Source organism: Thunnus albacares, chromosome 17 (genome assembly GCF_914725855.1).
Source record: "Thunnus albacares chromosome 17, fThuAlb1.1, whole genome shotgun sequence".
Lineage (NCBI taxonomy): Eukaryota > Metazoa > Chordata > Actinopteri > Scombriformes > Scombridae > Thunnus > Thunnus albacares.
Window position 1 is genome coordinate 27,418,508 of NC_058122.1, and position 28,000 is coordinate 27,446,507.

Here is a 28,000-nt window from a genome sequence, read left to right on the forward strand (position 1 = left end):
CCCCTAGGTGTGATAAAACATGATGCCATGATGAGTGCCCTTTCAATTAATATATACATGGTGAAGTGCCCTTCCAGTGAAGAACATGAGATACTTTGTCGATAAGATGCCCTTATGATGGAGTAAACTGGCTATTATAGTAGAAATTAATGTATGCTGACCACCAGGAAAATAAAGAACCCTTAAAAACATGTTGTAGGTGTTGTAGCTGACATTGTTCCATTCAGTTGGCCGTAATACAGTACTACTCACTAGTTTGCTCAGCTACACCCCCTTTCTTTGGTTCTGTTGTCTTTGGGTCAGTGCAGTCTGAGCTGCTCAAGACCCAGCTTACAAACAGATGTGGAGAGGGAAGGTTCTCTGTTCTTCTGCTGTTGTCCATTGAGAGGGATGTCCAAATGGACTATAACAAAGTTATTGATGAAATAAATGAAATAAATATCAGAGATGCCTGGCCACAAGCAGGTACTGCAGGTGCTACTTACTATGGTGCGACAACCAGTTCCTCCTCTTGACAGTATTGTTAGTAGGGTGATCGGAATATTGTTGGGAACCCTTCTGCATCTTCAGCAGGTATCTCAGGGTCGTTTCGCCCCTTAGTCTGTATGACTCGTCTTAGTGGAGCAGCGAAGACTGACTAGCCTTCACCTGCAGAAGGGTTCGCAACTACAGTCAACTACTCTCATCAGCCACAACCACTTTGAGCTGGTCTCAGCTGCCACAGCAGTCTCCTTAGTGGCTTTCCTTAGTTGTTTGGGGTCCAAACCGATCTTCTGCAAGAAAAAGCGCACTGATGTTGCTGGGAAACCACGGCAGCCGACGTCCATGGGGAATATGGCTGCATGCCATCCTTTGACAAGAGCCTTGTCAATCAAATCCTTTCTTCAGTTTGTGAGGGATGGCTAGCCTGTCCTCCCAGGGCACTGTGAGTTCAACTACTAAGATGGTTTTTGTGCTCCTGGATAACAGAACCCTGTCTGGTCTTAGTGAGGTTGCTGCCACCTCCTGCAGGTAGACAAGTTTCTTGTTCAGGTCCACATCTCCCAGTCTGATGCCCAATGCAAAATGGAGAGAGGGTTCTTGGCAGTTGTTCTTGCCCTAGGAGCCTTGTGATCTTCCCTTTGGAAGTTAATAACTTCAGTTGGTGATGGCTGGTGTTTGTCAGCTTTGACCCTCTGCAGGTCTGGCCATTTGGCAATTTCTGTAAGGACCTTGCTGTGCCTCCACCTGTATCGACCTTCTCCCAGTGCTTTAGGGCATAAAGATGGCTGCTCCACATTGCTTACGGGACGGGTCTTACACTTTACACAGATCTTAAGGTTGTTTGGAGTTGGCAAGAGGTCGGCCACAGCACACAGGAGGATGGTCACCTTGCCCTGATCGGTATCCCAGAGTTCCACCCAGGACAGTGATCACTCAAAAGTCTGATCCCACTGCATCCACTGTTCCTGTCTGAAGAGCCCTGCCAATATCATGTGGTGTTCCTCTTCTGCTGCCTCTCAGACCCTCTACACCATGAGTCCTCTCTTGCCTTCGGTGTTGGCCTTGCTCCATCACTTGGTGTTATAGTTTCCAAGTCCTAGCCGTCCTTAACAGACCACCTCAACGATCTCTTGGGGTTTCCATTGGGCTTCTGCTTCTCTCACTGCTTGCTCGGACTTCCACTTTGTGCCACACTTGATGGTCTTGTTGGCATGTCTGACTTTCCCATCCTCAGACAGCAGCGGTGTGCTGACTACTCTTGCCTTGGTGGCTTTAAAATCTTCCACCACCTATGAAACTGGTAAGCGGAGCTTGGCGGTCTTGCTGTACAGGTTGACTGAGCTGAAAGCTTGGGGGGCACCCAGCCACCTCTGAACAAATTTTCTGCACAGTCTCTCCATTGTGTACACCTGAGTCATGGGAAAGTCATATATCAGGAATTGCCATTGCAGTCTGATTAAGATGTCATACTGGAAACACCACATCTTGAACCTTCCAAGCAGCTGGTTGTTGTCAATCACCTTGAGCCAGGTGTTTAGTTGAGCCATAGTGTCTTTGAGGTTGACACTGTCCTTCAGTGTGCTGTCACAATTCTTTCCAAGGCATCGGATTCCTTTTTCTTGGATTGTTGGAATCTTGGACCCTTGAATACTAGAGATGTTTTTGGTCATCTTCCCTTTCAGATACTGGGGCCCCTAGATTTTCCTGGGCTGAACTGCATTTGTGACCATGCCCCCATCTTCTACAGTGAACTTAAGACCCACTGTGTTCCTTGGATTGATGGGGTCATTACAGTAATATCATCCATGAAGGCTCTGCTGACCGGATGTCTTGTATCATCATCCACATTTGGTACCCTACACTGCATTCCTCCCACCTTCAGAAGTAGGTTCATGGCAGCCACAAACAGAAAGACAGATAATGTGCATCCTGCCATGATGCCCTTCTCGAGCCTCTGCCATTTGGTGGTGACATTTCCCATGGTGAAACTCATCTTCAGCGAATCCATGTGTGACATCACAAGCTTAACTACTCCTGATGGTACTTGGTAGTGCTCTAATGCATACTGGATCAGCTTGTGGGGTAGATTTGGGTAGGCTTTGGCGAGATCTAGCCATACAAGGGAGAGTGCAATTTACAAACTCATGGCCAAAAGAATTCTCCTTTTATTTCACCAACCTTGCTTCTCGCTTCCCTGACAAGACGGCTCAGAACAGCTAATTCTCAAAATGTTAATAGTTCCTTGTTTTTACTACAGATGTGTTTGAAATAGTGAAATAAACATTTAAAATGTTACCCATACCCTGTGTTTTATTTCAGAGATGTTTGCTAAATAAATGTTTACAAAGTAAATCCTTTTTAAATACAGAGGCGTTGTTTTCCTTATGTAGATTCTGAGTCACTGTGTAAAATGTTCATCTTAATTGGAGATGTTTTACCAAACATGCATCGTTCTTCTCTGCTGATGGGACCCACTGAATGTGTCAGGTGTCCTTTATATGTTTTCTCCCCTGCCTGTCAGTCCACCACTGGGAAGGTTTATAAACTTTTATATCATTTCACAGAGCTATTTGTTGTTGGTAAAATGTCTGGAATAAAGTTTGGTCTTTGTCTCAAAGATTTTTTGTCACTAATAAAATGAAATAAAAGTTGAAATAAAAAGGATTCAAGCAGGATGTTTAAGACCTTCATACTGATGATGTTTTTTATTCATTTTTGGGTTTTTTTGGCTGTGATTATACCAAGAACCAAAATAAATGAGGTTATACTGAAAGAGGGAGGACACGTTTTTGTGATTAATCTAATTTTTGTTTCCAGCTCAACACTATAACCATAACATTTCTGTTTTATCTGTTTTCATGAATGATGTCAAAAACATACTGAACATTGCAAACTGTATTAAACTGTTAAAAATGTAATTAAGGTAATAGTGCTATTAATATGAGGGCAATATTGGCAAGATTTAGTCATCAATGGACACAGCTTGTTAGTTTGAGGGAACAAATAACTAAAAAATACAGACAAGTCTTCTTTGAACAAAAAAGATTTTAAAACTGTATGTCTTCTCTTTTCTTAAATTTCTCTGTTCATTTTCGCTCTGGCATCACTTATTTTTCTTAATTTGAATATTTATTTGCATATTTTTTTTATCTTTTATCTTTAATTACCTGTATATGTAGTTGTCTATCTTCCACCCTGACATTATGTTCTGCTATTGTTACATAATAAAATTATAATCAAAGTTCATTTGGCGGAAGACAAATAATCAGAGAGAGAAAAGTGCCAGTGGAGCCACGCCCAAGGTTCAGTTGTTAGACTTACAGTACATATGAGGTTTATTAATGAACATATGGGCTACAGGGGGTTTTGAGTGTTAAAATTGGAATTGAATATGAGTTTCATTTAAGTAAACATGCAGTTAAACAAACAAACAAAAATGGTTTAGTCCGAAATTCAGAAGAGAGTGACAGAACCTGCAGAGTCAGCACATTTTTGACGGTAAAAAATGCACAAAAAGTGTAATTACTGTCTTTTAAAAAAGAAAATAGTCATAAAATGAAAATACACTGGAGACCAGGGTCTGTGTCCGGAGTCCTGCGTGTGTTTGAATTTAGACAACAAAAGCAAATGCTGGTGAAAAATGGTGATTTTTGGTTAAATGTTAATAAACGCGTCGTGTCTTGTGCTTCATGTCATTACAGACTTTTTCTGTTTTAAACAAAGACCATGATCTTTCTCTGGCCTTAACTAAGTGCTACTGCCAGTCTCCATCCATAAAACATGTAATGCTAAGTGTTCAAAGAAATTTAAACTGGATAACGTAAAAAGTAAACTGTCATTACGTCAAAAAAATCCCCAAATTCCTAGATTCTCCAGAACCTCAGGACATGAATACAGTATAAGAGTTTGATTTATAGGGACTTTTTATAGTCCGTGACAGGATGAATGACAGCTATTTGCTAAGCAAATAAGCTAAGCTGAAGCAGGAGCTGCGGCTTCCCTCACATCATTATCTGCTTTAAATAGTATGTTATCATTTCATCTTTTAGCCCTCAGAACAGAGTTCAGAACAAAATAATTTCAGTTTGTTGTTTTTGTCCTCTAGAAATGTTTTATCTTCAAAATGTTTGGACGTCTGCCCTGATTTGACCAATTTTATTATTGTGAAGCATTAATACCCAGTGGTGGAAAGTAATTAAATAGATTTACTCAAATACTGTACTTTAACCTTTTTTTTTACTTTGTACTTTTTCTTCACTCCAATTCAGATGTAAATGTTGTACTTTTTACTGCACTACATTTAATTCACAGTTATAGTTACTGGCTACTTTTCAGGTCAGTATTTTATACATAAAACATATCATTACAATTTTAACAGTAAAGTTGTTAAAATTTGTTCTAACTTCACAACATTAAAATGCTGCTTAAAATGTACATATCAATGAATCAGTATTAATATTTTATATAAATCTCTAGATGGGGCCATTTTGCATAATGAGTACTCTTACATTTGATACTTTAAGTACATTTTGCTGCCAATACCTTAGAGATTTTATTGTGGTATTTCTAGTTTTACTTAGGTCAGAGATCTCAGTAATTCTTCCACTTAACATGTTAACTACTCATGTTAATGCGTTAATATTTTAACACTGACAGGGTCTGCTGTGTACTTTTACTTTTCTTGAGTACATTTTACTGAATGCAGGATTTGCATTCCTATTGTGTTACAGTTATATTTACTTAATTAGATGATTTTATTTCCTTCCTATTGTTCAGTATAAATGTCATTAGTTCAGGTGTGTGCAGGTGAGGAGGAAGCTTACCTTGTATCAGTAGAGTCAGCAGAGTTGCCACACAGATCACTTTGTAGAGAGCCATCACTGTACATTAAGTTCATATCAGATCTGCTCCGGCATAAATAAGCTTCCTTTATATTCCCTCCCTCAAACACAAACACATCCCTCTCTCTCTCTCTCTGACAAGCAGTCTTACCTGCCTGACAATCAACACATCCTTGTAATTAAACAAACACATAGGTCGATTGTACATGCACCCCAGAATGACTCATAGGAGTGTTTTCTAATACGCCGCCTTAGGCATGTGCATAGTGTCACAGCCCGGCTCATAGGCTGCGACAAAATATGGGAAACCAGACGAATTTTTGCAACTTAGGATAAGTGTTTATTTACAAAATAATAAATGAGAACGGAAAAAGTGTGGAAGTCAGTAATCAGTAATGCAAGCACACGAAATGGCGCGCATACTCATGCATAGGAAGTTGACTGTCAGCATGAGTCAGTCGGTGTGATGAATTACTTTGAGGCAGACATCATGTATGTGGCCAAACAAATTAGACATTTTCATTGTAAATGTTCATTTTTGTTTAATATTGATGTGCTTTAGGAATTGCTTGACACTATTTGGCAAGTAGGGTGTATCTGTGCTTGAACTATTTATCATCTCAAAATGTGCCAACTAATGAAGATTTTTAACTAGGTTTGGGAACAAAGACCATGCCTCAAACACATCCTGTTTCCACACAAAAAGCATTTAGCAGACCTTATCCATTCCTTTGTCTCAGTTTTCACATGACCTGTGACAGACTTGCATTGCAAACACTTACCTTAACCATGGATCAGGAACTCCTTCTCAACCCATCTGATAATGATTTGTTTGATGAGGATCAGCAAACTCCTGAAGTCCTGGAGTCCTCTCCATCTCCTGACATCCAAACTTTTCTGCAATCTTAGTTGCACTCAGCAATTCACATTCCCTGGAGCTCTCAGCTTTCATCTTCCAACAACGCCAACGTTGTCAAGCCTTTGCCTTCCAGCCGTTTCAGGGGAACACCTTGCCTTCGGCATTTGAGGGATATCAGCCATTCCAGACACCTCCAACTCACTTGATTTCCAGGAGCTCAAACAATGATGGGCAAAGCCACCACAAATTCACCCTGCCAAGGGTCTGACCATACCTCACCTTCAAACATCTGAGCGGACCGTTTCCCACTTGAAGCGAGTACTCAGTCAGCAAAGCATTCCTCTTCATCTCTATGACAATAAAGCAAATTTTTTCCTGATCACCAGATTCTGGATCACCTCCAGGTTCCCAACATCGCATCTGCGGTGATGTCAATGACGTCACAGCGCGTCCTACGGCCGAAGAAGCCCAACATTCCACACCAGCCCCCTCAGAAGGCCACATTGTATCCTGTGCAAGCTCTCTCTCTTTCAGAGCTACCTCATTCCTCTTTCATTTTCCCTCAGGCTTCTCAAACAACCTGAGCACATACATCCCTCCATCCCAGCATCCTTTCCTCTTGCTCTTACCTTTCCTGTCCCATCTTTTTTGGCCACCTCCCCTCTTCCCACCTCGATACCAGCTATCAAAGCCACACAGACTGCACCCACAACAGTGATCCATGGTGGTGCCATTAGCCAAAACCCCTTCTCCTTCTCTTTCTAGTTTTCTTTCTCCCTTCCCCTTGCTCTTCTCTGAATTGTGACGTGTGCAGTGCACCATCCCATCCTGCCACATCATCTACCCCCACCGCTCCTCTGCCTCAAGCCTCAGCTCCAAATAATCAAATGTGTCCCAAAGGCATGGATAAGAGAGGATATCAGTCCTCTGCCAGGGCAGGAAGATCTTCTGTAATAACTTAACTCCTGTTCCTTCTGTGGCATGGCCCATGTAAGTCCAGCTTGTCCTCATAAACCAACTAAGCACAGCTTATGTAAGTAACTAAATGCTCTAGCTACTACCTTAAAGAATCACTCTGCTAGTTTGTCAACTTCTTCATCCAAGGTTTTACGCATGGCCTCCACCCAGGTTGGCAGGTTATTCCCGATTCCTTCTACACATGCCACACTTTGCAGTCACTCATCTCTGAGCCTGACACAGTTGATAACTCCTGCATAAGGAAGTGAAAGAAGAATTCACGATTGGCCCATTTTCCAGCCCACCTTTCCCCTCATTCAGAATTTGTCCAATGTGTTTAGCTACAAGGAAATATTCAGGAAAAAAGACTCATCATAGACTTCTCATCACTAGCGCCAGAATAGGAGGGAAATTGAAACTTTTTGTCCCCCCACTTTCAGGTTTTATTGTAAGTAGTAAGTGCCTGTTCAAAATGTGCCTGTTCGGAATGGGCAGATTTCTCAATACCTAGAGAGAGTTCTGCCTGTTCCCTAAATGCCTCTGTTGCAGACTTTCAGCAGACAATACAATTTACCGATGCTCACTAAACGCCAGTGGTGCAGGCTATCGGTAGACACTACTATTTACTAATGTTCCCTCAATGCCTCACAAGCAGGTTATCAGTAGACGCTATAATTTACCTATGTTCCATTAATGCCTCACATGCAGGCTATCACTAGATGCTACAATTTGCCAATGCTCCCTAAACACCTCACGCGCAGAATATCTGGAGGCCACAATTTTGAGTTGATTGGAAGTTGATCGGATGAACTGTAGTGCCTGTTCAAAATGTGCCTGAGACATCCTGCACCATGTCTTGAACATACATACAAAGTTGTGAGGAACGGGCACAGAGCTTAAGTCTCTTAAACATTTTCAAGTCATTAACACTATGGATGTAATCCCACCTTTGACCACAATGGGGTTGTACAAGCCCTCATGCCTGGGACACACAGCCTGCATGAGCAGTGTCGCGGAACCTCTTGCTTTTCATTTCAGTGCCCATGTTAACAGATTAGAGCATCTGAACGTCTGTTTCTGGAGCAAAGTCACTCCGCTGCCAATTATGGAATTATGAATTCCATAATTCCATAAAACGTAATTACTACACGTGTAGCTCTTGTCTCCTTAGACCCCCCCCCCATTCTACAGAGGGTCCAAAATATGGAATTTTCTGCCATCACATTTTTTGAATTTGTCTTTACAGCAGTTCAAAAGAGCCCTGAAATCACGTCTCCTAACCAACCAATATTTTCCACATGGGCTTCCTATATAACCTGGTTCCAACCAATATTTTCCAAGTCCAAAGGCTTGTTAGGAATGTCTTGTATCTTTATATTCTTCTTTATCTTTCCTGTCTTATGAAAACTGTAAGCCATATCACAAGTTTGTTAATGATAGTGTTTGTGTATACTTGCATGTATTATGAATGAGTATTCTTGTTGTGCGTGTGTGTGTGTGTGTGTGTGATGACTACGACTGATTCATTGTACTCGTGTAATAGATGGGTGTTTATGGGATGCATTGTTATTGTGATGAAAATTTAAGATGAATTCACACAGAGCAAGTTGTCTTTCAGAGATTTATTTCAATATCCAGAATACAGAAAGCAGAGATCATAAAGTCTTAAAATGAGCTTTTGACTATAAGGCAGTATAACATAAGAACAGACAATAACATAGGGGTATAAGTATCCATTACAGTTATCAGGTGCTGTGCTAAATTATGTCTGTGTCTCCATTTTTTTATTGAGTCTAAATTTATTGATAGATTCAAATTGTCTTTTCTATATTGCTGTAATTATTTCCTGTAATATGCTGCCTGGAGAATGTCAAGCCCCTGGAGGGTTTTTCTAACCATTTAACTAACAAGTACTGTGTGTGTATCCAAAGCCTGATATATCTTATTCCTCAGTGCCGTAGACCTGCATTGTTGTCTGAAAACTACTAAAAACACATGAATGAGCCACACCGCTGTGCTGGAGGACGTGTTCCTTTGCCACAAAGATTACAGTCACATTAGTCTGTTTAGAAATGGTCTCAATCTGCAGAGATTAGTTCTGTGTAAGGCAGACGTCACTGAGCATGTGCAGGAACAGAAATTTATAATGTATTCATGATGTATATTTCATCCTAACTCTTATTACTATTGTCTTAATGTTGTGTGTTCTATGTTATCAATACTATAGCACTTTGAGTTATAATTTTAAGAAAAGTTGCGGTACAAATTAAATGGATTATTATTGTTATTATTAAAAATAACAATAAAAACCACATAGCTTAATACATATACAAACATTTGTTCAGTGCAGCTTAAATAATTCTTCATTTTACACCCACATTATACCCTTCATTCATAGACTGAAAGCAGTTAGCATCCAGAATCTCTTATTTAGCCAAAAAAAAAAGAAAGAAAAAGAAGAGGTGACCACGATGACCATATTAAAGAAGTGTGTCCAACACGAACAGCACAAATCATGTCTTATTTTACTGTTGGAATAGAGTAGAGAAGTTAGCTGGAGGTGTCATCTTCACTAAAAAATCTAAAAAATCCTGAAAAGTTTGCCTCGCCACAAAACATGAGCTGTGTCCCAATTACATATTACACACTAATTGTAATCAGGTTTTGAGTGTGTAGTGTGTTCATACTAGAAAAGTGACTAAATTAAAGGATAAGTTCCTATTTTTCAAGTCTGTCTTAATATACTCACAGGCCAAATGTACACTGAAAGAGTTATTGATCCCTGTAATTATTTCTCTTGTCAGTGGTGGAAGAAGTATGCAGATCTCAAAAGATTTCAAAAGTTTTCCTGGTGGACACAAGATGTCTCCTACTTCACTGTAAGGTCCATTCTCAGTGTTTGTGCACTGGAGGCTTCAAGTTTCCACATCACACTTGTGTAAGTTGAATATTGGACCATGATTGGCTTCCAAATTATTTGAGAAAACAGCCTTCTAGTGTCAAACTCTGCACATACATCATTCTGCACAGTGAAGCTCAAACATTTAACTGAAGGAACAACAAAAAAACCTGATTTTTGAGTGGAGGAGACTTTAATTAAAAGACCACTCTGATGTAACCCAGCACACTTCACTTCTCTGTTCCTAGTGGTCACCAATAAAGACAGAATAGAGTCATGGATTAGTTAATGCAGCTTTAAGCCTATATTGTCTCTCATGGTTGTTTACATTCATTTGTGCCCGTCACATCATGTAAACCTATTTAGAGGTGGAGGAACACAGAGAAGACGAGGAGAGGGAAGAAGAAGAAGAAGGGGTGAGCAAGTGAGCCCCCGCTGGTGGTCGTGGTGGTCTGGGTGGTGGACACAGTGCTGTTAGGTGCGGTGCTGTTGGTGGAGGCTGGAGATAAGAATGCTCCCAGAGTCTGAGCCAGGAAGCTCTGATAGCGGCTCAGTTTGGTGAAGACCATCACCGGATCTGCTCGTGTTTGATTGGTGGTGGTGTTGTTGCCTGACAACACAGCTGCCTGGAACCAAGAGCCGTCTATCTGACACATCATCGGACCCCCAGAATCATCCTGAACAACCAGAAAAGACGGATAAGTTCAAGTCCAACATGTAGCTTCAAAAATAACTGGAGTGGACATTCAGTCACAGCATTCTGTGAAACCACAAAAAAAAATCTTTTTTTTCTTGTTGCAAATCTGCCTTTTGGTGAAATCAGCAAACATTAAATCAGTATTATGATATGATTTGAAAGTTAATTCAGGCTGTTGTTTACCTTTGGACAGAGCCAGGCTAGCTGTTCCCCCTGTTTACATTCTTTGTGCTAAGCTAGGCTAACCGTACGCTGCGTGTAGCTTCATATTTACTGTACAGACATGAGAGTAATGTTGATCTTCTCATTAAAATCTCAGCAAGAAGGTGAAGCATTTTTCCAGAAATGTCAAACTGTTCATTTAAAAGGTTTTTCAGGTATTAAGTGTTATTTCTGCTCTACTTGTGACAACAGTGATATTGTTTCCATCAAATCCACTAAAAATATGAATATTTTTCATATATAAATGAAAAATTCATATATAAAAAAATCCTAATTTTAGTAAATTTGGATGAGCCATTTCATTTCCATTTTAAACACTGTATAAGCTTTCCTCTAGCACCACCTTCAGGCCAAAATGTAAAAATGTAAAGCTGCAAGGATTAGTTGATTAATCAATCAGTCGATCAATGAATCTCTTTGAGTTATTTTTTAGAAAAAATGCCAAAAATTCCAGCTTGTTAAATGCAAATATGTTCTGATTTCTTTAGTCCTCTATGACAGTAAACTGAATATCTTTGGGTTGTGGACTGTTGATCAAGACAAAACAAGACATTTGAGGATGTCATCTTGGGCTTTAGGAAACAGTGATCAACATTTTTCAACATTTTATAAACCAAACAACTGATGGATTAATCAAGAAAATAGTTGACAGATTAATTGATAATGAAAATAATCATTAGTTGCAGCACTGAAACTTTGCACACAAAACATCTCTCAATGATAATGGCCAGTCTTCTTTGGAATTTGCTGATTTTAAAGTGAGACTAACTGTTGCTGAACAGCGTCCATTGTGGCCACAAGTGGCAATTACAGAATAATGGGAAATTACAATGAGAGACGTAAGTCAGCAATCTGACTCAGTAAAGCCATTTACACAGCAATATCTGTCCGGAGTTTGTTGACATTAGCCACCATAAGCTCCAAGTAAGGCTGTACAGCAAGATCCCTCAGTGCACTGAGTTCATGAACCAGTGAGTTTTATTTCTTATGAATTCATCTTTTCTCGAAGAGGTAGAACATGTTATATCTTTGTTCAAAAGTCATGTAAGCTGTGTCTGAAATCACTCCTTGTTTATTATAAAGTGAACATTCAGTGAGTGTCTAAATTCTGATTGTGCTCTACATACAGCCTCAAAACTTCCCAAAATACATACAGTACACTACTGTCTGCTAACAATCCCATAATGCTTTGGTGACAGACCTGTCTTAGCCCACCCCCCTGTGAAACATTTCTTACAGGGGGTTTGGATGCGTGTCTCCGACCCCTAGTGGGAACTACTGTTATTGCTTCCTATCAGCCTGTTGAGCACTCCTCTCTGAAGGCATTGTCATTCAAGACAGCTTTGCTGCTTGCGCTGACCTCAACTAAAAGAATGAGTGAGTGTGTGCCCTGTCAATTCATCCCAGCTGTCTACTGCTTCATGGTGACCACAATGGTACTACTCTCAGACCAAACCCATCCTCCGTTCCCAAGAACATAAGGAGTTCATTTAGGTCAAGAACTATTCAGTTAGAGACATTTTGTCCTCCCCCCATTTGGACTTCAGGGAGGCAAAACTGCATCCAATGTGCCCAGTATGTGCATTGGCATGTTATGTTGAATGCACAGCCCCTTTTGGCACACTGAACAGCTGTTTGTGTGCTATGGAGAGGGAGTGGCCAGGAAAGCCCTATCCAAGAAGTGCCTACCTAGTTGACTTTGTGAGAGCATCTCCCAAACCTATAGGCAGGCAGGTAAGGACCCCCTACTGTGGTCTGCATGCATTCAACCCATGGTGTAGCAGCGTCGACGGCCTTATTCAGTGGCCCCCTCCCTTCTCTGGGCGTGCAGGGTGTCTGTTGTATGGTTTTTGACCCCTGCTTGGTTAGGCCATGGTTACATGCAGTTTCATGTTCATTTTAACTGGGCTGGGTTGGGTCCCCTAATGCTCTACTGAAGCAGCTTGGATCATAAAGTGGTCGGAGGGCCACGGTGATTAACCCATAGCTGGTCAGGCTAAGTGAGTCTGATGACATGTTGCGGCAGGGCAAGCATTCATCGGGTGTGAGATAGAACGAAGGTTACGATATTGTAACCCCAGTTCTATAAGCACTGGCAGAGCCCTCTACTTATGGACCTGCTACTCATATGCTGTCCACTGAAGCAGTTTCCGGATGTGAGCGCCAGTATGTGTGAGACAAATGTAATCGGTAGGTGCATCCTGATTGGCTGGCTATGTACCTGCAAATTTCAGTGGGTGATTGTGTGCGTGTGATTGTAGGAGAGTATTACCCATAGAGTCCAGTAAAGGGCTCCGTCTGTGCTTCTAGAACTAGGGTTACAATATCATAACCTTTGTTCTGATAACCAAGTCTGTTTTCAGTTTTTGGACTTTTTCTTTAATCTTTGATTTTTGCTGAAATATTGGATCATTTGAACATTTATTGAAATGAAAGCATGTGAGGAGTTTAGAGGGAAAAATCACTATTTGGTGGAGCTGTTAACAACTCATAGACATCTGAAATGTGACCCTGACTACACACTGCTTTTTGTAAGATGTCAAAAGCCAAAAAGGTTGGAAACCACTGGTTTCATCTTTAACAATGTGTTGTATTTTAAAAGCTTGTTATATTATCCATTGTGGCAAATCTTCATCTGCAAAGTAACTAAAGCTGTCAAATAAATGTAGTGGGGTAGAAAGTAAATATTTCCCTCTGAAATGTAGTGGAGTGGAAGTATAAAGTAGCATCACATGGAAATACTCAAGTTAAGAACAAGTACCTAAAAATTGTACTGAAGTATAGTATTTGAGTAGATGCACTTAGTTAACTTTCCTCCACTGTTTGAATCTCATATTTATGATGTTTAAAGTCACACAAATACCTTGATGAAATAGAGACATACTGTATCAACAAATGGTATATATTACTCTGTCATTATTCACCTGCTCCAGTGTAAAAGATCCAGTACAAATGTTGTCACTGGTTGATGCGTTCCCACAGTTTACCACTGTGGTCTGGATCTCCTGCAGAACTTGTTCCACTAGAGTTGGGAAAAATAAGAAAATTGGAAAATGATGAGGGGAAATACCCAGATTTAACAGCATGCAATGTCCTAAATGTCTGACATGATAAAGAGAGCTAATGTTATTGTGTCAGTCTGTATGTGAAGGACTCACCCCCTCCTTGCCCAGAGCTCCAGCCAGCAGCCCAGCATGTGGAGCCCAAAGTGAAGGTCTGTCCGTTGTCCAGGCAGATGGGCTGGATGTAGTTGGACAGGGTGGGCCGGGCTGCCAGACGCAGCACTGCTACATTAGACCCAGTCAGGTTGCTTAGGGTGATATTTGTCACGTTCAGTGTCACCTCAAAGGGGTTGGATCCATTCTGGTTCAAACGACCCAAGACCACAGTCCATTCAGATGCTGTGGGTGAACTGTGGGAGGTAAAATCAACTCAATTAGGACTGAGAGGGACAGTGCGTTAGTCCGTCTGTCAATACTTTCTGACTTCTCTACTCTGTCTGTGGCTCTCTGCTCCAAGCTTCATTTTTTAAAAAGGCTCAATAATTTTCCTAATTTTCCTGCTCACTGTAGTTTTTAACAAAGAAATAGAAAGAAATGTGCAGTTGTTGGGGACTATTTTTAGCTGTGGATGAATCCACAGTTGGTGCTCTAGTGAGTATTTCTAGCAGCAGGACACTCTGTGTGGGATTGAGTCAAAATAAACTACAGTGTGTGTTTGTGGTGTTGAAGGAACATGTCACCCAGTGCAGCAGTGTGGCTCAATGACTTGTTTTTAATCGTTTTTGGACAACAGTGGAGGTCTACGGTCTACAGAGGAATAAGATATATCAGGCTCACCTTGAGAAGCAGTTGGCGTTGCTCAGCACTGAGTCCACAGCCACTAGAGTCCCGCCACACACATGACTTCCATTCTTCTGAAGGCTCGCCATCCACGGCCACACACCAGCAGTCGCCACCGAGCTTCCTCCCAAAATACGTGAATTCAACGGGGCGCTACCGCAGACCACAGCTGGAGAGAAAAGCAAAACACAGACAATGGAAGATTTTTTAAAAAGACCACAGAAGATAAATTCATCATTATAAACATTAAACATTGTTCAAGCCCACAGAACTTTATTTCAAATTCTAGCAGAGATGCAAATGTTTCCAAAGATACCAAACATGTCAGGCTGACTTTTGGGAAAATTTGTCCAAAATGATGTACAAACATCTGGAATATTTCTCTTCTGTTAGAATAGTGCAGCCATAAAAAGCATGGAGCCTTTGGTTTGAATATTTCCCTCAGTGTAAAGATCATTTATCCTCAATGAAGAGGCAGAACAAACTGATACAGAATAGATCTGAAACTGTCACACAGTGTGGAAAAATGTCTAATCTGAAAGCTTTTAAAATTAAGGATAAAAATCTGTCAGATACTTAGCAAAGCATGGTCATCATGACAGAAAAACACATGACTCTAGTTAACAGACATGAATTACCCTCAGTGAGGTCATTGGATGTGAAGGTGACGAAGCCTGGCTGGTCGCTGGTGACTTGGCTGTTGATCCAGGACTGATACCTGGACACTCTGCTGTAGACTCCTGGGAAATTAGGCTGTGCACAACCTACACCAAAGCTCACGACTCCAGCCTGGACCCAGACACTTCCTGTCTTTGACACCATCGGACCACCTGAGTCCCCCTTTGAGGAGAGAAACATTCAGGAGTGGGTCAGGAGAAAGAGTCTTTGAAGGAGGGGAAATCTGAGGGAGGAACAGGTGGTAAAATGATCACCTGACAGGAGTCCTTCCCTCCTTCACGTAACCCGGCGCAGATCATGTTGTCTGTGATTGTGACTATGCCGCTATAGTCAATGTTACACTGTCTGTTCCCAACAACAGGAACCTCCACCTCCATTAGGTTTTGTGGGGAAGGAAGAGGAACTAAAGAGACACAAAATCAGTTTAATAAACAACACATATAGTGAAATAAGGACTCATCACTTGTTTTGTCCACAGAAAAAAGTAGTGACTAACATAACACTAACATATCAGTTTTTAAGCTGATATGTTGAACTTGTTAGCAAACAGTTGCTTATTTCCACATCCAGCAGTTACAGAGCAACATTATCATTCATTTGGATTCGTGTTTCTGTCCACCTGGTGAATATAAGTCCAATATTCACTCTCTTTTAGCTCTGTTTTTGCTCTCTACCAACTCCTGAGAGAAATATCTGGCTCTTTAGCTGCTAAATGCTCCACTATGTTCACCAGCTAGTCTACAGCTAACTGTGTCTGTTTGCCGTTTGGTGTTGAGCAGGTAGTGTACAGTGGCTTTTTAGAGCTTTTTCTCTGAAAACAGCTTTCTGCTGCAGCCATAAATGACGGAGACAGCTGGGAGTGAACCAAAACAGTAAAGTTGCAGCAGGACAACTAAACAATGAGCTGAAACTCGCTATAAAGCTCCATAAAGCTGAGGGGAGCCAGTCATGATCCAATATGCAACTTACACAAGTGTGATGTGGCAGCCTGGTTCGCCAGAATAAAACGCTGGCATTGTACATTTCTGCAAACCACAGAAACGTTGAATATATATATTTCAACACGTGTAATATGTAGCATATTAACATTTCCAAAATGATGTAGTTCACATGCGATCTATATGAGCTGACTTTCCTATTAGGAGGAGGGGTCGGTGGATGGTTAGTAAGTTACTTGGCAGCAAGTTGGAAATCAGCAGAGCAAGGTTCGAGACCACCTCGAAACCAATGCCCGCTTCCTGTTTCAGTATTTGTAGCAAGACATCAGGACATTTGCAGCTGTTTTTATTTTATTTTAAACCAAACCATGATCTTTCCCTAACCCTAACCAAGTGGTCTTTGTGCCTAAACCTAACCAGACCTTAACCACAGCGCTGTCACACCATAAAACATTATTATTCAACAGATAGAAATGTTAATTTGCTACATTTGTAGAAATGTTGATATTATACGTATTACACGTGTTGAAATGTATATATTCAACGTTTCTGTGGTTTGCAGAAACGTTCAATGCCAACGTTTTGTTCTGGCAACTGGGTTGGATGTGGAGACATGAAGACTCCAGTACACAAACACTGAGAATGGATTTTACAGTGAAGTAGGGGACATCTTATGTGAAGCAGGAAAAGAAAAATATTTGCATATTCATATATTCTGAATTTTACAGTGAGGAAGGAGGAGATGCCATTTTAAGACTATATAACGAGGTAAATGAACTTTTTTGAAGAAAAAACCATGTTAAACACAAATTCAAAGCTGATTATTGTTATATCTTCTAAAACATGTCTGGAGGGGATCTTTAAGGTTACTGATGTCAGTCAACCTGTCTGTCTGTCTCATCATAATGTTTCTGGTGACCTTCGACCTTTCCTCTTGTGCCACAATCACGCCAAAATTTCAAATTTTATTTCAGAACCTAGTAAAGTTTAGCCAGCAGTTTACAATGAAATTTACTGAGCACATTAATGCTCCTCTGATACATGAACCCTTTTGATTTTAATGATCTTTCATCTGACGTCATCATCAGAACTTTAATACTATAATACTTTTGTAATGTGGGGTGTGATAGTATTGTCAGATGCAGATTGTGATAAAAATATTAATACAAACTGCAAGTTACAGGAAGGTTTTGCCGCTCACTGAGATACATTTATGAATCTGAGAAAATGCCGCTCTTGCCACCATTGTAGTGGTGCTATCAGTGAAAATAAATGAATAAATAAATAAAGTTGCTGTATGACCTACCTCCAGATCCGATGGTGCCCCAGCCGGTGATCCAGGTGTTAACGCCGGCGTCGAAAGTGCTGTCTGAGGCTGCCAGGCACACTGGCAGAATAAAGTTGTTGAAAGTAACTGTTGAGGAGAGCCTCAGGAGGGAGATGTCGTTGTCACTAGTGACATTGTTGTAGTTGGGATGATTGATGATCTGAGAGACTGTCCGAGACACCGCATTGAGGTTGGACCCCTCTTGAGTCTGGAGACCGAGGAGCACAGCCAAACCCGCTGTGCTGGTGCTGAAGATCACAACATTGTGTTTAACAGCCAAAACTTAAAGGTTTATCCCTGAATCTCAGTCCAAGATTGTACTAAAAATTGTGACCTGTATGAAACTGTTTTAACTCCACAGGTAGAGGGAACAAAGACAAATAGAATTAAGATGATATTGCTATTAATTTGAGGGCAGTATTTAATCATTAATGGACACAACTTGTTAGTTGTAGAGGACAAATAAACTAATAAGTTAAGGTGCATATTATTTAAAATACAAGATTTAGCAGAAAATGTGTCTATTTTCAGTTAAGTAAGGTATTGAACTCTTTTTTCCATGAAACAAGAATTTAACCAAACCAAACCCTAAAATGCAGCTCAAACTCTTTTGTCACTTAGAGCAGTCGTTCCTATCCTTCTCGGCTGGTGACCAAACTAAAGCATTGTCTGTCTGCAATCCGTAGTTCAACCAAAGATTTTTCCTCTATACCTCTTGTATTGTTTTTTCTGAATTGAACTGTTAGAGGCCTGAAGAAGTAAAACTCCTCAGAATTTCACAAGAAAAAGATAGAAAAAAGGAAACTAAATTTGAGCAGCAGAACATAATTTTTCTTCTTTCCTGTCCTATTAATCATTTTGAGACCCCTCAGATTTTATCTTGCGACTCCTTGGAGGGGTCTCATGGCACGTTGTTTTCCATCACAGCTCTATTCTAACTGCTCACCTTTCGAAGCAGTGAGCAGCCGTCAGCACCCATTCTTTGTTAATGAGGGATCCTCCGCAGAAGTGAAATCCAGATCTTTGCAGACTGGCCTGCCAGGGCCAGCTGCCTTCAGGTGCCACCTGTCCTCCAACAATCCTGGTGTTGAGCGGCGGCCGACCGCACACTACAGAGAGACAGACCATAAAAACACAGAGTGAGCAATGCTCGGCCCTCCCTGAATTACCACTGTGGTTTCTGTTTGCTTTATTATAACCTTCAACTGTGGGTTAAAGATTATGATCCTGGGAGTCTGCTGGGAGGCTCTCAAGATAACAAGAGGTGAAACTATAATCTCATTTCAATATTAATCTCGGTGTTTCTTTACTTCTACTTGCTCACAAGACAGGTTCACAATTTTTCAAGTGTGTCTTAAAACATCAGTCAGGAGCCCAAATGAACAGTGAAACCTGTTTTTCTTGCTGTAATCATTCCTCCTGTTCATACTGACCATTAGAATATCCCTTCATAATGCTCTTACAATGGAAGTGATGGAGGACAAAATCCACAGTCCTCCTTCTGTGCAAAAATGTATTTAAAAGTTTATCTGAAGCTAATATGAAGCTTCAGCGTCCAAATGAGTCAAATCAAGTAGATATCTTTCAACGTTACAGTCTTTTTAGTGCCAAAGTCCCTCCTTTTGTTACTATACTTCCACCTGCAGCTCAACAGGGAAACACTGGAAGGAAACACAAAGAGGGAATTTGATGCTAAAAAGACTGTAAATGTGTCAGATATCCACTTGATATGACTAACTCAGACTGCTGAAGCTGAATATAAGCTTCACATCAACTCTTAAATGACTGTGTGGACATACTGTGGATTTTGGCCTCCATCACATTTGAAGGATCTTTTAATATCCAGTATGAAGGAGGAATGATTACAGCGAGGAAAACGTCTTTCACTTTCACATAGTGAACCAGTCCTTTAAGACGGGAATTCTGGCTTTGACAGCAAATACCAACAACAATCAAACTATCAACCTTTCTATCCAACATGTTTAAAATGTAAACAGGTGGAAACTTTGACTTACCATCTAGTTGTGAGTGAGACTCTGAAAAACAGAAAACAAACAGCTCTTGAAACAACAATTCAGCATTTATATTCACTGATACTTTATGTGACATATTTACACATGATATGTCAATGTGGGAATGTTTGTAACGATCACAACATTGACTACTAAACTGTAGTGTAAGTGCCCTCTAGTTTGCCCCTAGGTGTGATAAAACATGATGCCATGATGAGTGCCCTTTCAATTAATATATACATGGTGAAGTGACCTATAGGGTGCACTGTATGGGAGAAAAACATGGTGAAGTGCCCTTCCAGTGAAGAACATGGGAGGACATTTGTGATGATCACAATATGGACTACTAAACTCACTTAAACACAGATTTTTAAAAGTGACATACTTTTTCCCATCTCTTAATCTTATCTCACATGATGTAATGCAGAGCCCTATGAGCTGCCGCTGTAATGGGGTGAACTGGAGGTTCTGTATGGCTGCCCTTCTAGTGGAAAAAGTACTATTTAGGGTTCCCCTAAACGAAGCGCAGAACTGGATGGCCTTTTGATGAAAAAAGGGATTAAGTGCCCTCTAATGGGCTCCCAGGTGTGAGAGAACATGATGCCATAATGAGTGCCCTTTCAATTAACAAAAGTGCCCTATAGGGTGCCCTTTATGGAACAAAGGAGTAAACCGGCCATTATAGTAGAAATTAATGTATGATTTATGTATGCTGACCATCAGGAAAATAAAGAACTCTTAAAAACATGTTGTAGTTGTTGTAGCTGACATTATTCCATTCAGTTGGTTCTGGTACAGTACTACTCACTAGTTTGCTCAGCAACAACCCTTTAGATGGTTCTGTTGTCTTTGGGTCAGTGCAGTCTGAGCTGCCAGTGATGACTGCATCAGTCAAGCGATCATTCTCCAAACTGAAACTGATCAAGACCCAGCTTACAAACAGATGAGAGAAGGAAGGCTCTCAGAACCTGCATCTCAGTCTAATATCGTACTGAACATTGCAAACCATATTAAACTGTTAAAAATGTAATTAAGATGATAAAGCTATTAATATGAGGGCAGCATTGGCACAATTTAGTCATCAATGGACACAGCTTGTTCGTTTGAACAAATAAAAATAAAAAATAAAGAAAAGTCTTCTTTGAACAAAAAAGCTGTTTATATAATTGTGTTTCTTCTCTTTTCTTAAATTTCTGTGTTTATTTTTGCTTTGGTATTATTTATCTTTCTTAATTTGAATTTATTTGTTTATTTTTTCATATCTTTAATATCTTTAAATACCTGTATGTGTAGCTGTCTATCTTCCTCCTTGACATTATGTTCTACTGTTGTTACCTAATAAAATTATAATTAAACTTCATTGGGTGAAAGAAAAATAATCAGAGAGGGGAAAAGTGCCAGTGGAGCCACGTCCAAGGTTCAGTTGTTAGACTTACAGAACATATGAGGTTTATTAATGAACATTTAGGCTACAGGGGGTTTGAGGGTTAAAATTGGAATTGAAAATGTGTTTCATTAAAGTAAATATGCAGCTAAACAAACAAACAAAAATGGTTTAGGCCAAAATTTAGAACAGAGTGACAGAACCTGCAGAGTCAGCACATTTTTGACGGTAAAAAATGAACAAAAAGTGTAATTACTGTCTTTAAAAAAGGAAAGAATAAATCCTACAGTGTAATTAGAGTAATGACAGCACTTAAGTTGCAGTTAGTAGTTTTAATTACTTAGGAACTTATATAGACAACCACTTTAATTTTATAGATATAGAAAATATTTTTAAAAAGCTATGCAGAGGTTATACCTACTCAGGAAACTTAATGACTTCAAGGTGAGCCAGAATATTCTTGACATGGTTTACAAGAATCTGGTGGAAAGCATCTTGTCTTTTAACATGGTTGTGTGGTACGGACACTTGGATGTCAAATGTAGAGGGAAAATTGTCAGGGTGGGTGAGTGGAGCAGATGGACCCAAATGCAGAGACGGTAGGCAGGGACAATCCGATGCAGATATTTATTAATGAAAAAAGCAAAAAGTCATCGGAACAAACCAGAATGCAGGAGACACAGGAACATCGAACAGAAGCAGGACAAAAGCAGACAACTCGACAAAGACCGAACTGAAAACTGGACTATAAATATACAGGGAGTGATTGCAAATGAAACACAAGTGAGGGAAACGAGACACAGGTGAGACACATGAAAAAATCACACACAAGAAGTAAAGTGACCGGACACAAGGAGGAAATATTACAAAATAAAACAGTAACTAAAGTAAACAAACAGGTGACACAAAAAACACAGGCGGAACACACAAGGGAACATAGAAAACCAAAACCAGGAAACAAATGCAACATAAATGAAAGAGCCTCTCAAAAAGTACAACTAAAAATAGATAAAGTCAGAAGGATAACAAAAACCAAGGAAGTCAAAAGAACAAAAACAAAGAGTCCAAAACACAGAAGTCACGGTAGGACGTGACAAAAGTATAATACGGCCAGTAAAATCACAGGGAAACCACAGATGCAACTAAGCAGCAGGCATGTACTGAACACCAAAAAGAAAACCCTCGACATAACAAGAGATCCGTCCCATCCATTGTACCCACAACCTGAATCGCTTCCCTCAGAAAGGCGCTTTACACAAGACATCATTTGTCCCGAGTGCTCAATCATACAGGGCCACTCCCTTACCTCACCCCTCACTGTACATTTACATTTGCAAAATTTTGCACTTTGTACTTTTTGTAATAGGCCTATTGAACTGTAATTGAATTGTCTTGATTGAACTCCAAGCTCTCCCTGCTTTTTATTGTTGTCTTCTTTGTTATCCATGTTGATTGTAGTGAAGCCAAAGACAATTTTCCACATTGTGGACATGAAGTTTCTAACCTTACCTAACCTGACCTTTCAGCCTTAACAGACAATAGGAATGTTGTTATTTATCAGTGCAGTGAGGGGATGTTGACATACTTCACATATCTCTCTTTTAGCAGCCACCTCTCACATTCTGTCATGTTATTTTAAGGGACCGGAACGTGCCATCTAGTGTCCCATCAAACCTGTTTTATTGCATCAGTAAACTTCCAGTAAACAAACTGTCCAGAGCAGGTAGGAAAAAAACATAGAACATATTTCTGTTAAGGGGTGTACTTTTTTTTAGTTTTTAACCACCATCATTTGTCACGATATACACAAAGGAGAGGTGGCTCCTCTGGCTGATGTGTGCTGATAGACTAATCTCTCAATGATCACTGACTGACTTTCAGAATGAAATGGAATGTAAATAAGTACATTCACTCAAGTACTGTAATTAAGTAAAATTTTGAAGTACTTGAGTATTTCCATGTGATGCTACTTTCTACATTTCAGAGGGAAATATTGTACTTTCTACTCCACTACATTTATTTGACAGCTTTAGTCACTTTTCAGATGAAGATTTGACACAATGGATAATATAACAAGCTTTTAAAATACAACACATTGTTAAAGATTTTTGGCTTTTGACGTCTTACAAAAAGCAGTGTGTAGTCGGGGTCACATTTCACATGTCTATGAGTTGTTAACAGCTCCACCAAAGAGTGATTTTTCCCTCTAAATTTCTCAGATGGTTTTTGTTTTACTTTATTTTCTTTGGTTTAGGAACATTTACAGTATCTAAAAAAAAAAGTTGGATACTGTTGGACACTGGACTAGAGCTGCAACAACTAATCAATGAATCGGTGGATTAATCGATAATGAAAATAATTGTTAGTTGTAGCCCTACACTGGAGACCAGGGTTCATGTCCTGAGTCCTGTGTGTGTTTAGGTTTAGACAACAAAAGCAAATCTTAGTGAAAAATGGTGGTTTTTGGTTAAATGTTAATGAACACGTTGTGTCTTGTGCTTCATGTCATTGCAGACTTTTTCTGTTTGAAACCATAATGAGGTGTGGCTGCATCAATGGCTCCATTTCAACATGAAACCAACCTACTGCACACAATCCTGTGACAACACAATCTGTTGTCTACTAATGTCAAACATCCTTGTAATTAGTTAAAGGAGTTAAATTGAGGAGCAGAATATAATAACGTTATTTTTGTCACAGTCTGCTCCTCAGTACCTCTCTGCAGCCCTTTGCATTGATCCCTGTCTCTGTTTCCAGCCCCTCACTCACTTCTCCCAGGCCATGTACTTTCCTCCTACTCCCCAGACCTGCCATCCTCAAGCAGTACACCAGATGCCCTCGCACCTTCCCTCCTTTCCCCATCTACACACCTGTTCCCTCTTCTCATCATCCCACCTGTAGCTACCTGGCCTACTACGCCCACTCCTCACCTGCAACTCATTCCTTCATCAGCCACTCACTTCATGTCGTCATGTTGCTTTTTGTCAGTGCTCTAAAGCTTCTGTTTTTGGTTACCTGGACTGTTTCTGCACCTGTGTGCCTGCCTGTCTGGGCTTTTCCGTATCTCATCCCTGCAACTCTGTGGATTTAATACCACTGCTGTTTGGACAGTTTGGACTTGCCACCCATGCCTGTGAGCTTTTGTATCTTCACTTTTGACAATAAACTCACTGAATTGTTCCTGCCTCTACAGTCTGTTTTTGGATCCTTCCCCTGCTGCCTGATACACATCACTTCTGATAAATTTACTATTAAAAACGGCTAACTTTCAAATAAAATAAAATAAAAGGGTGTGCACACTAGAAACTACCATAATCTCAAAACCTTTATTTCTGATTTCAATTATTAAGAGGTTTGTTATCTTATTATCTCTGAGAGGTACTTTGTACTCCACTAAATTCATCTGAAATCCGTAGTTTCTGCTTACTTTAGAGACTCAGATTTAACATGTACACTGATTTCTCCTTGACTAATGCCAAACATCCTTAAAATTAGTTAAACATTAAATAAATATAGTTTGTTGTTTTTGTCCTTTAGAAATGTTTTATCTTCAAAATGTCTGGATTTTTAGAGATTTTATTCAACTTGGACAAGACTTTTCTTTCTTACCTTCTGCCCTGATTTGATCAATTTTATTATTGTGATGCATTAACATCCAGTAGTGGAAAGTAATTAAATACATTTACTCAATTACTGTACTGTACCTTTTTTTTTTTACCTTGTACTTTTTCTCCACTTCAATTCAGATGTAAATGTTGTACTTTTTATTGCACTACATTTAATTCACAGTTATAGTTACTGGCTACTTTTCAGGTCAGTATTTTATACATAAAACATATCATCACAATTTTAACAGTAAAGTTGTTAAAATTTACTCTAATTTGATGATATTAAAATGCTTAAAATGTAAATATGAATCAGTATTAATATTTCAATAATATATAATTAATACATATAAATCTCTAGATGGGGCCATTTTCCGTAATGAGTACTCTTACATTTAATACTTAATATATTTTGCTGCCAATACTTTAACTTCAGTAAGATTTTATTGTGGTATTTCTTCTTTTACTTAGGTAAGAGATCTCAGTAATTCTTCCACTTAACATGTTAACTTGTACTCATGTGTTACATTTTAATACTGACAGGGTCTGCTGTGTAATTTTACTTTTCTTGAGTACATTTTACTGAATGCAGGATTTGCACTCCTGTTGTGTTACAGTTATATGTACTTAATTAGATGATTTTGTTTCCTTCCCAGTGTTCAGTATAAATGTCATTAGTTCAGGTGTGTGCAGGTGAGGAGGAAGCTTACCTTGTATCAGTAGAGTCAGCAGAGTTGCCACACAGATCACTTTGTAGAGAGCCATCACTGTACAGTAAGTTCATATCAGATCTGCTCCGGCATAAATAAGCTTCCTTTACCTTCCCTCCCACAAACACAAACACACCCCTCTCTCTCTGACAAGCAGTGTTACCTGCCTGACAACCATCACATCCTCGTGATTAAACAACCAAACAGGTTAATTGTACATGCACTCCAGAACGACATATAGATAGACCTTAAAGGGGACTTAAGCAGCTGCCGTTTGGCCTCCTAGAGAGAAAGTACCTGTTTTCTGGGTTTTTTTTTTTTTTTTTAAATAAACAAATTCCTGTTTGCACACAGCCTGCCTGGCAGAACACATATATTGATTGAATCAAAATATCAGGTTGGGAGATTAGTGGCACTGAGCCTTCCTATGGTGAAAGAACGCAAGTTCATGAAATTGCATGCATAGGCAGTCGACAGTCTGTTTATATTGATATTAATGTTTTGGAATTGCTTGACACTATTTGGCAAGTAGGGTCTATCTATGCTTGAACTATTTAGCATCTAGAAATGTGCCAATTAATGAAGTTTTATAACAAGGCTTGGGATGAAAGACCATGCCTCAAACATATCCTATTTCTGCAAAAAAAGTATTTAGCACACCTTATCCATTCCTTTCCCCTTTGTCTGAATTTTCGCATGGTCAATTCTCTGAATTGTGACCTGTGTGGTGCACCATCACATCCTGCCACAGCATCTTCCCCCACCACTTCTCTGGCTTGTGCCTCAGCTCCAAACAAGCAAAGCCCCACTGTTTTCTGCAGCCTGCCCCCCGCAGCCCCTCTGCCATCTATCACCCCTAAACCACCCAACACCAAGCCAATCACCCTCGGCCCTCCTCCCAAAGGCTTGGATAAGGGAAGAAGACCAGTCCTCTGCCAGGGTGGGAAGATGGTCTGTAATAACTTAACACCTGCTCCTTCTGCAGCAGAGCCCATGGCTGTCAAACTTGTTCTCATAATCCATCTAAGCACAGCTCTTGTATCTCAATACCCATCATCATCATTTAAAGCATCACCCAGACTGACAGTTTGTTATTTTCATCATCCAAGGTTTTACGCATGGCTTCCACCCAGGTTTGCAGGTTATGCCCGATTCCTCCTACACATGCCACAATTTGCAATCAGCCATCTCTGAGCCCAACACAGTCGACAAACTCCTGCATAAGGAAGTTAAAGAAGCATTCCCGATTGGCCCATTTTCCAGCCCACCTTTCCCCTCATTCAGAATTAGTCCAATGTGTTTAGCTACAAGGAAATACTCAGGAAAAAAGAGACCATAGACCTCTCATCCCCCCACGGCTCCACCATCCCAAGCATCAAAAGCCTAATTTCTATCCCTGACTTTTCCATGCAGTATGCAACAATAGATCACACCATCTCCCTCATCCGCATCGCAGACCAAGCAGCCTGGTTGTCCAGGGCAGACTTTACGAGCACTTTCAAAGTCCTTCCCAGCTACCCTGACTACTGGCATCTTTTCAGTGTCCTCTGGAAAGGCCACCACTGTTCCATCTCTCCAAGACCATGTCATGATAGATGACACACAGATGGAACAGTGGCACCAGTTCCTCTCCCGCTGGAATGGCATCTCTTTGGGAGGAGGAGTGTACTAGGTCAAGAATCAAAGTCCACTGGTCCTCTGCAAAAGACAGGCTTAGATCCTGCCCCCAAATTGACCTTAGGTTGGTCAGAGATTGCAGGTTAATAGCGTTAATTACAGTCAGACATTTTTAACATGTTTATACACCTTGCAGGTGTGAATTAGGGTGTAAGCAGCATTTTGATGTTGCACCTGGTCAAGTTGGAGCTAATTTTAACTGTTTTATACCCTGTTGGGTAGTTTAATTTTTACATCTTATTTATTTCATCATACTTTATCTACTACTATTACTGTCAGCCTCTGACCAAGATCATATCTTTCATGCCTTCATTTTTTCTCATCTTGATTACTGTAACTTTCTTGCCTTAGCCAAGCTGACCTGTCACATCTTCAGCTTGTACAAAATGCAGCAGCAAGGCTATTAACTAGGACTGGCTGCAGATCCCACATCACTCCTGTTTTAGCCTCACTGCACTGGCCGCCAGTGAAGTTCAGGATTGATTTCAAGATTCTGTTAATCACTTATAAGGCCTTACACGGTTTAGCTCCTGCATATATAACCGAGCTACTAAGCCCTCATGCTACCATGCGGTCACTTAGGTCTTCCAACCAAAATCTGTTGGCCGTACCATGTGAAAAACTAAAAACCAAAGGCGACTGTGCTTTTGTTGCCCTGGCACCCAGACTTTGGAACAATCTCCCCACTTCCATCAGATCAGCTGAATCTGTTGACTGTTTCAAAAAAACACCTAAAAACCTACTTTTTTAGAATGGCTTTCTCTTAAAATTTCATAAATTCAAGTGTGTGCTCTGGGTGATGACTGTGTGCTTGCTGTGTTCGTATGTGTGAGATGTCTGTATGTGTTCTTGAATGTGTCTTTCATGGT

The 28,000-nt window shown here is 40.2% G+C and overlaps 1 protein-coding gene and 1 long non-coding RNA gene across 2 annotated transcripts in view; one reads left to right on the forward strand and one right to left on the reverse strand.

Moving 5' to 3' along the window:
* The window catches only part of LOC122966748 (transmembrane protease serine 9-like), a 42,224-nt gene extending 16,656 nt beyond the window's left edge, over window positions 1-25,568 (reverse strand). Inside the window, exons 1-2 of the mRNA XM_044331073.1 lie at window positions 25,455-25,568; window positions 19,759-19,779 (exon numbers count right to left, since the gene is read on the reverse strand). Coding sequence (XP_044187008.1) covers window positions 19,759-19,779; window positions 25,455-25,509 — 76 coding nt within the window. The 5' untranslated portion in view covers window positions 25,510-25,568. The remainder of the gene's footprint in view (window positions 1-19,758; window positions 19,780-25,454) is intronic.
* On the forward strand, window positions 13,671-26,797 carry LOC122966789. The gene is made up of 3 exons (XR_006398463.1): window positions 13,671-13,779; window positions 22,897-22,900; window positions 26,787-26,797. It is a non-coding gene; the product is annotated as an uncharacterized LOC122966789 (long non-coding RNA).
* The last annotated feature ends 1,203 nt before the right edge of the window (window positions 26,798-28,000 follow it).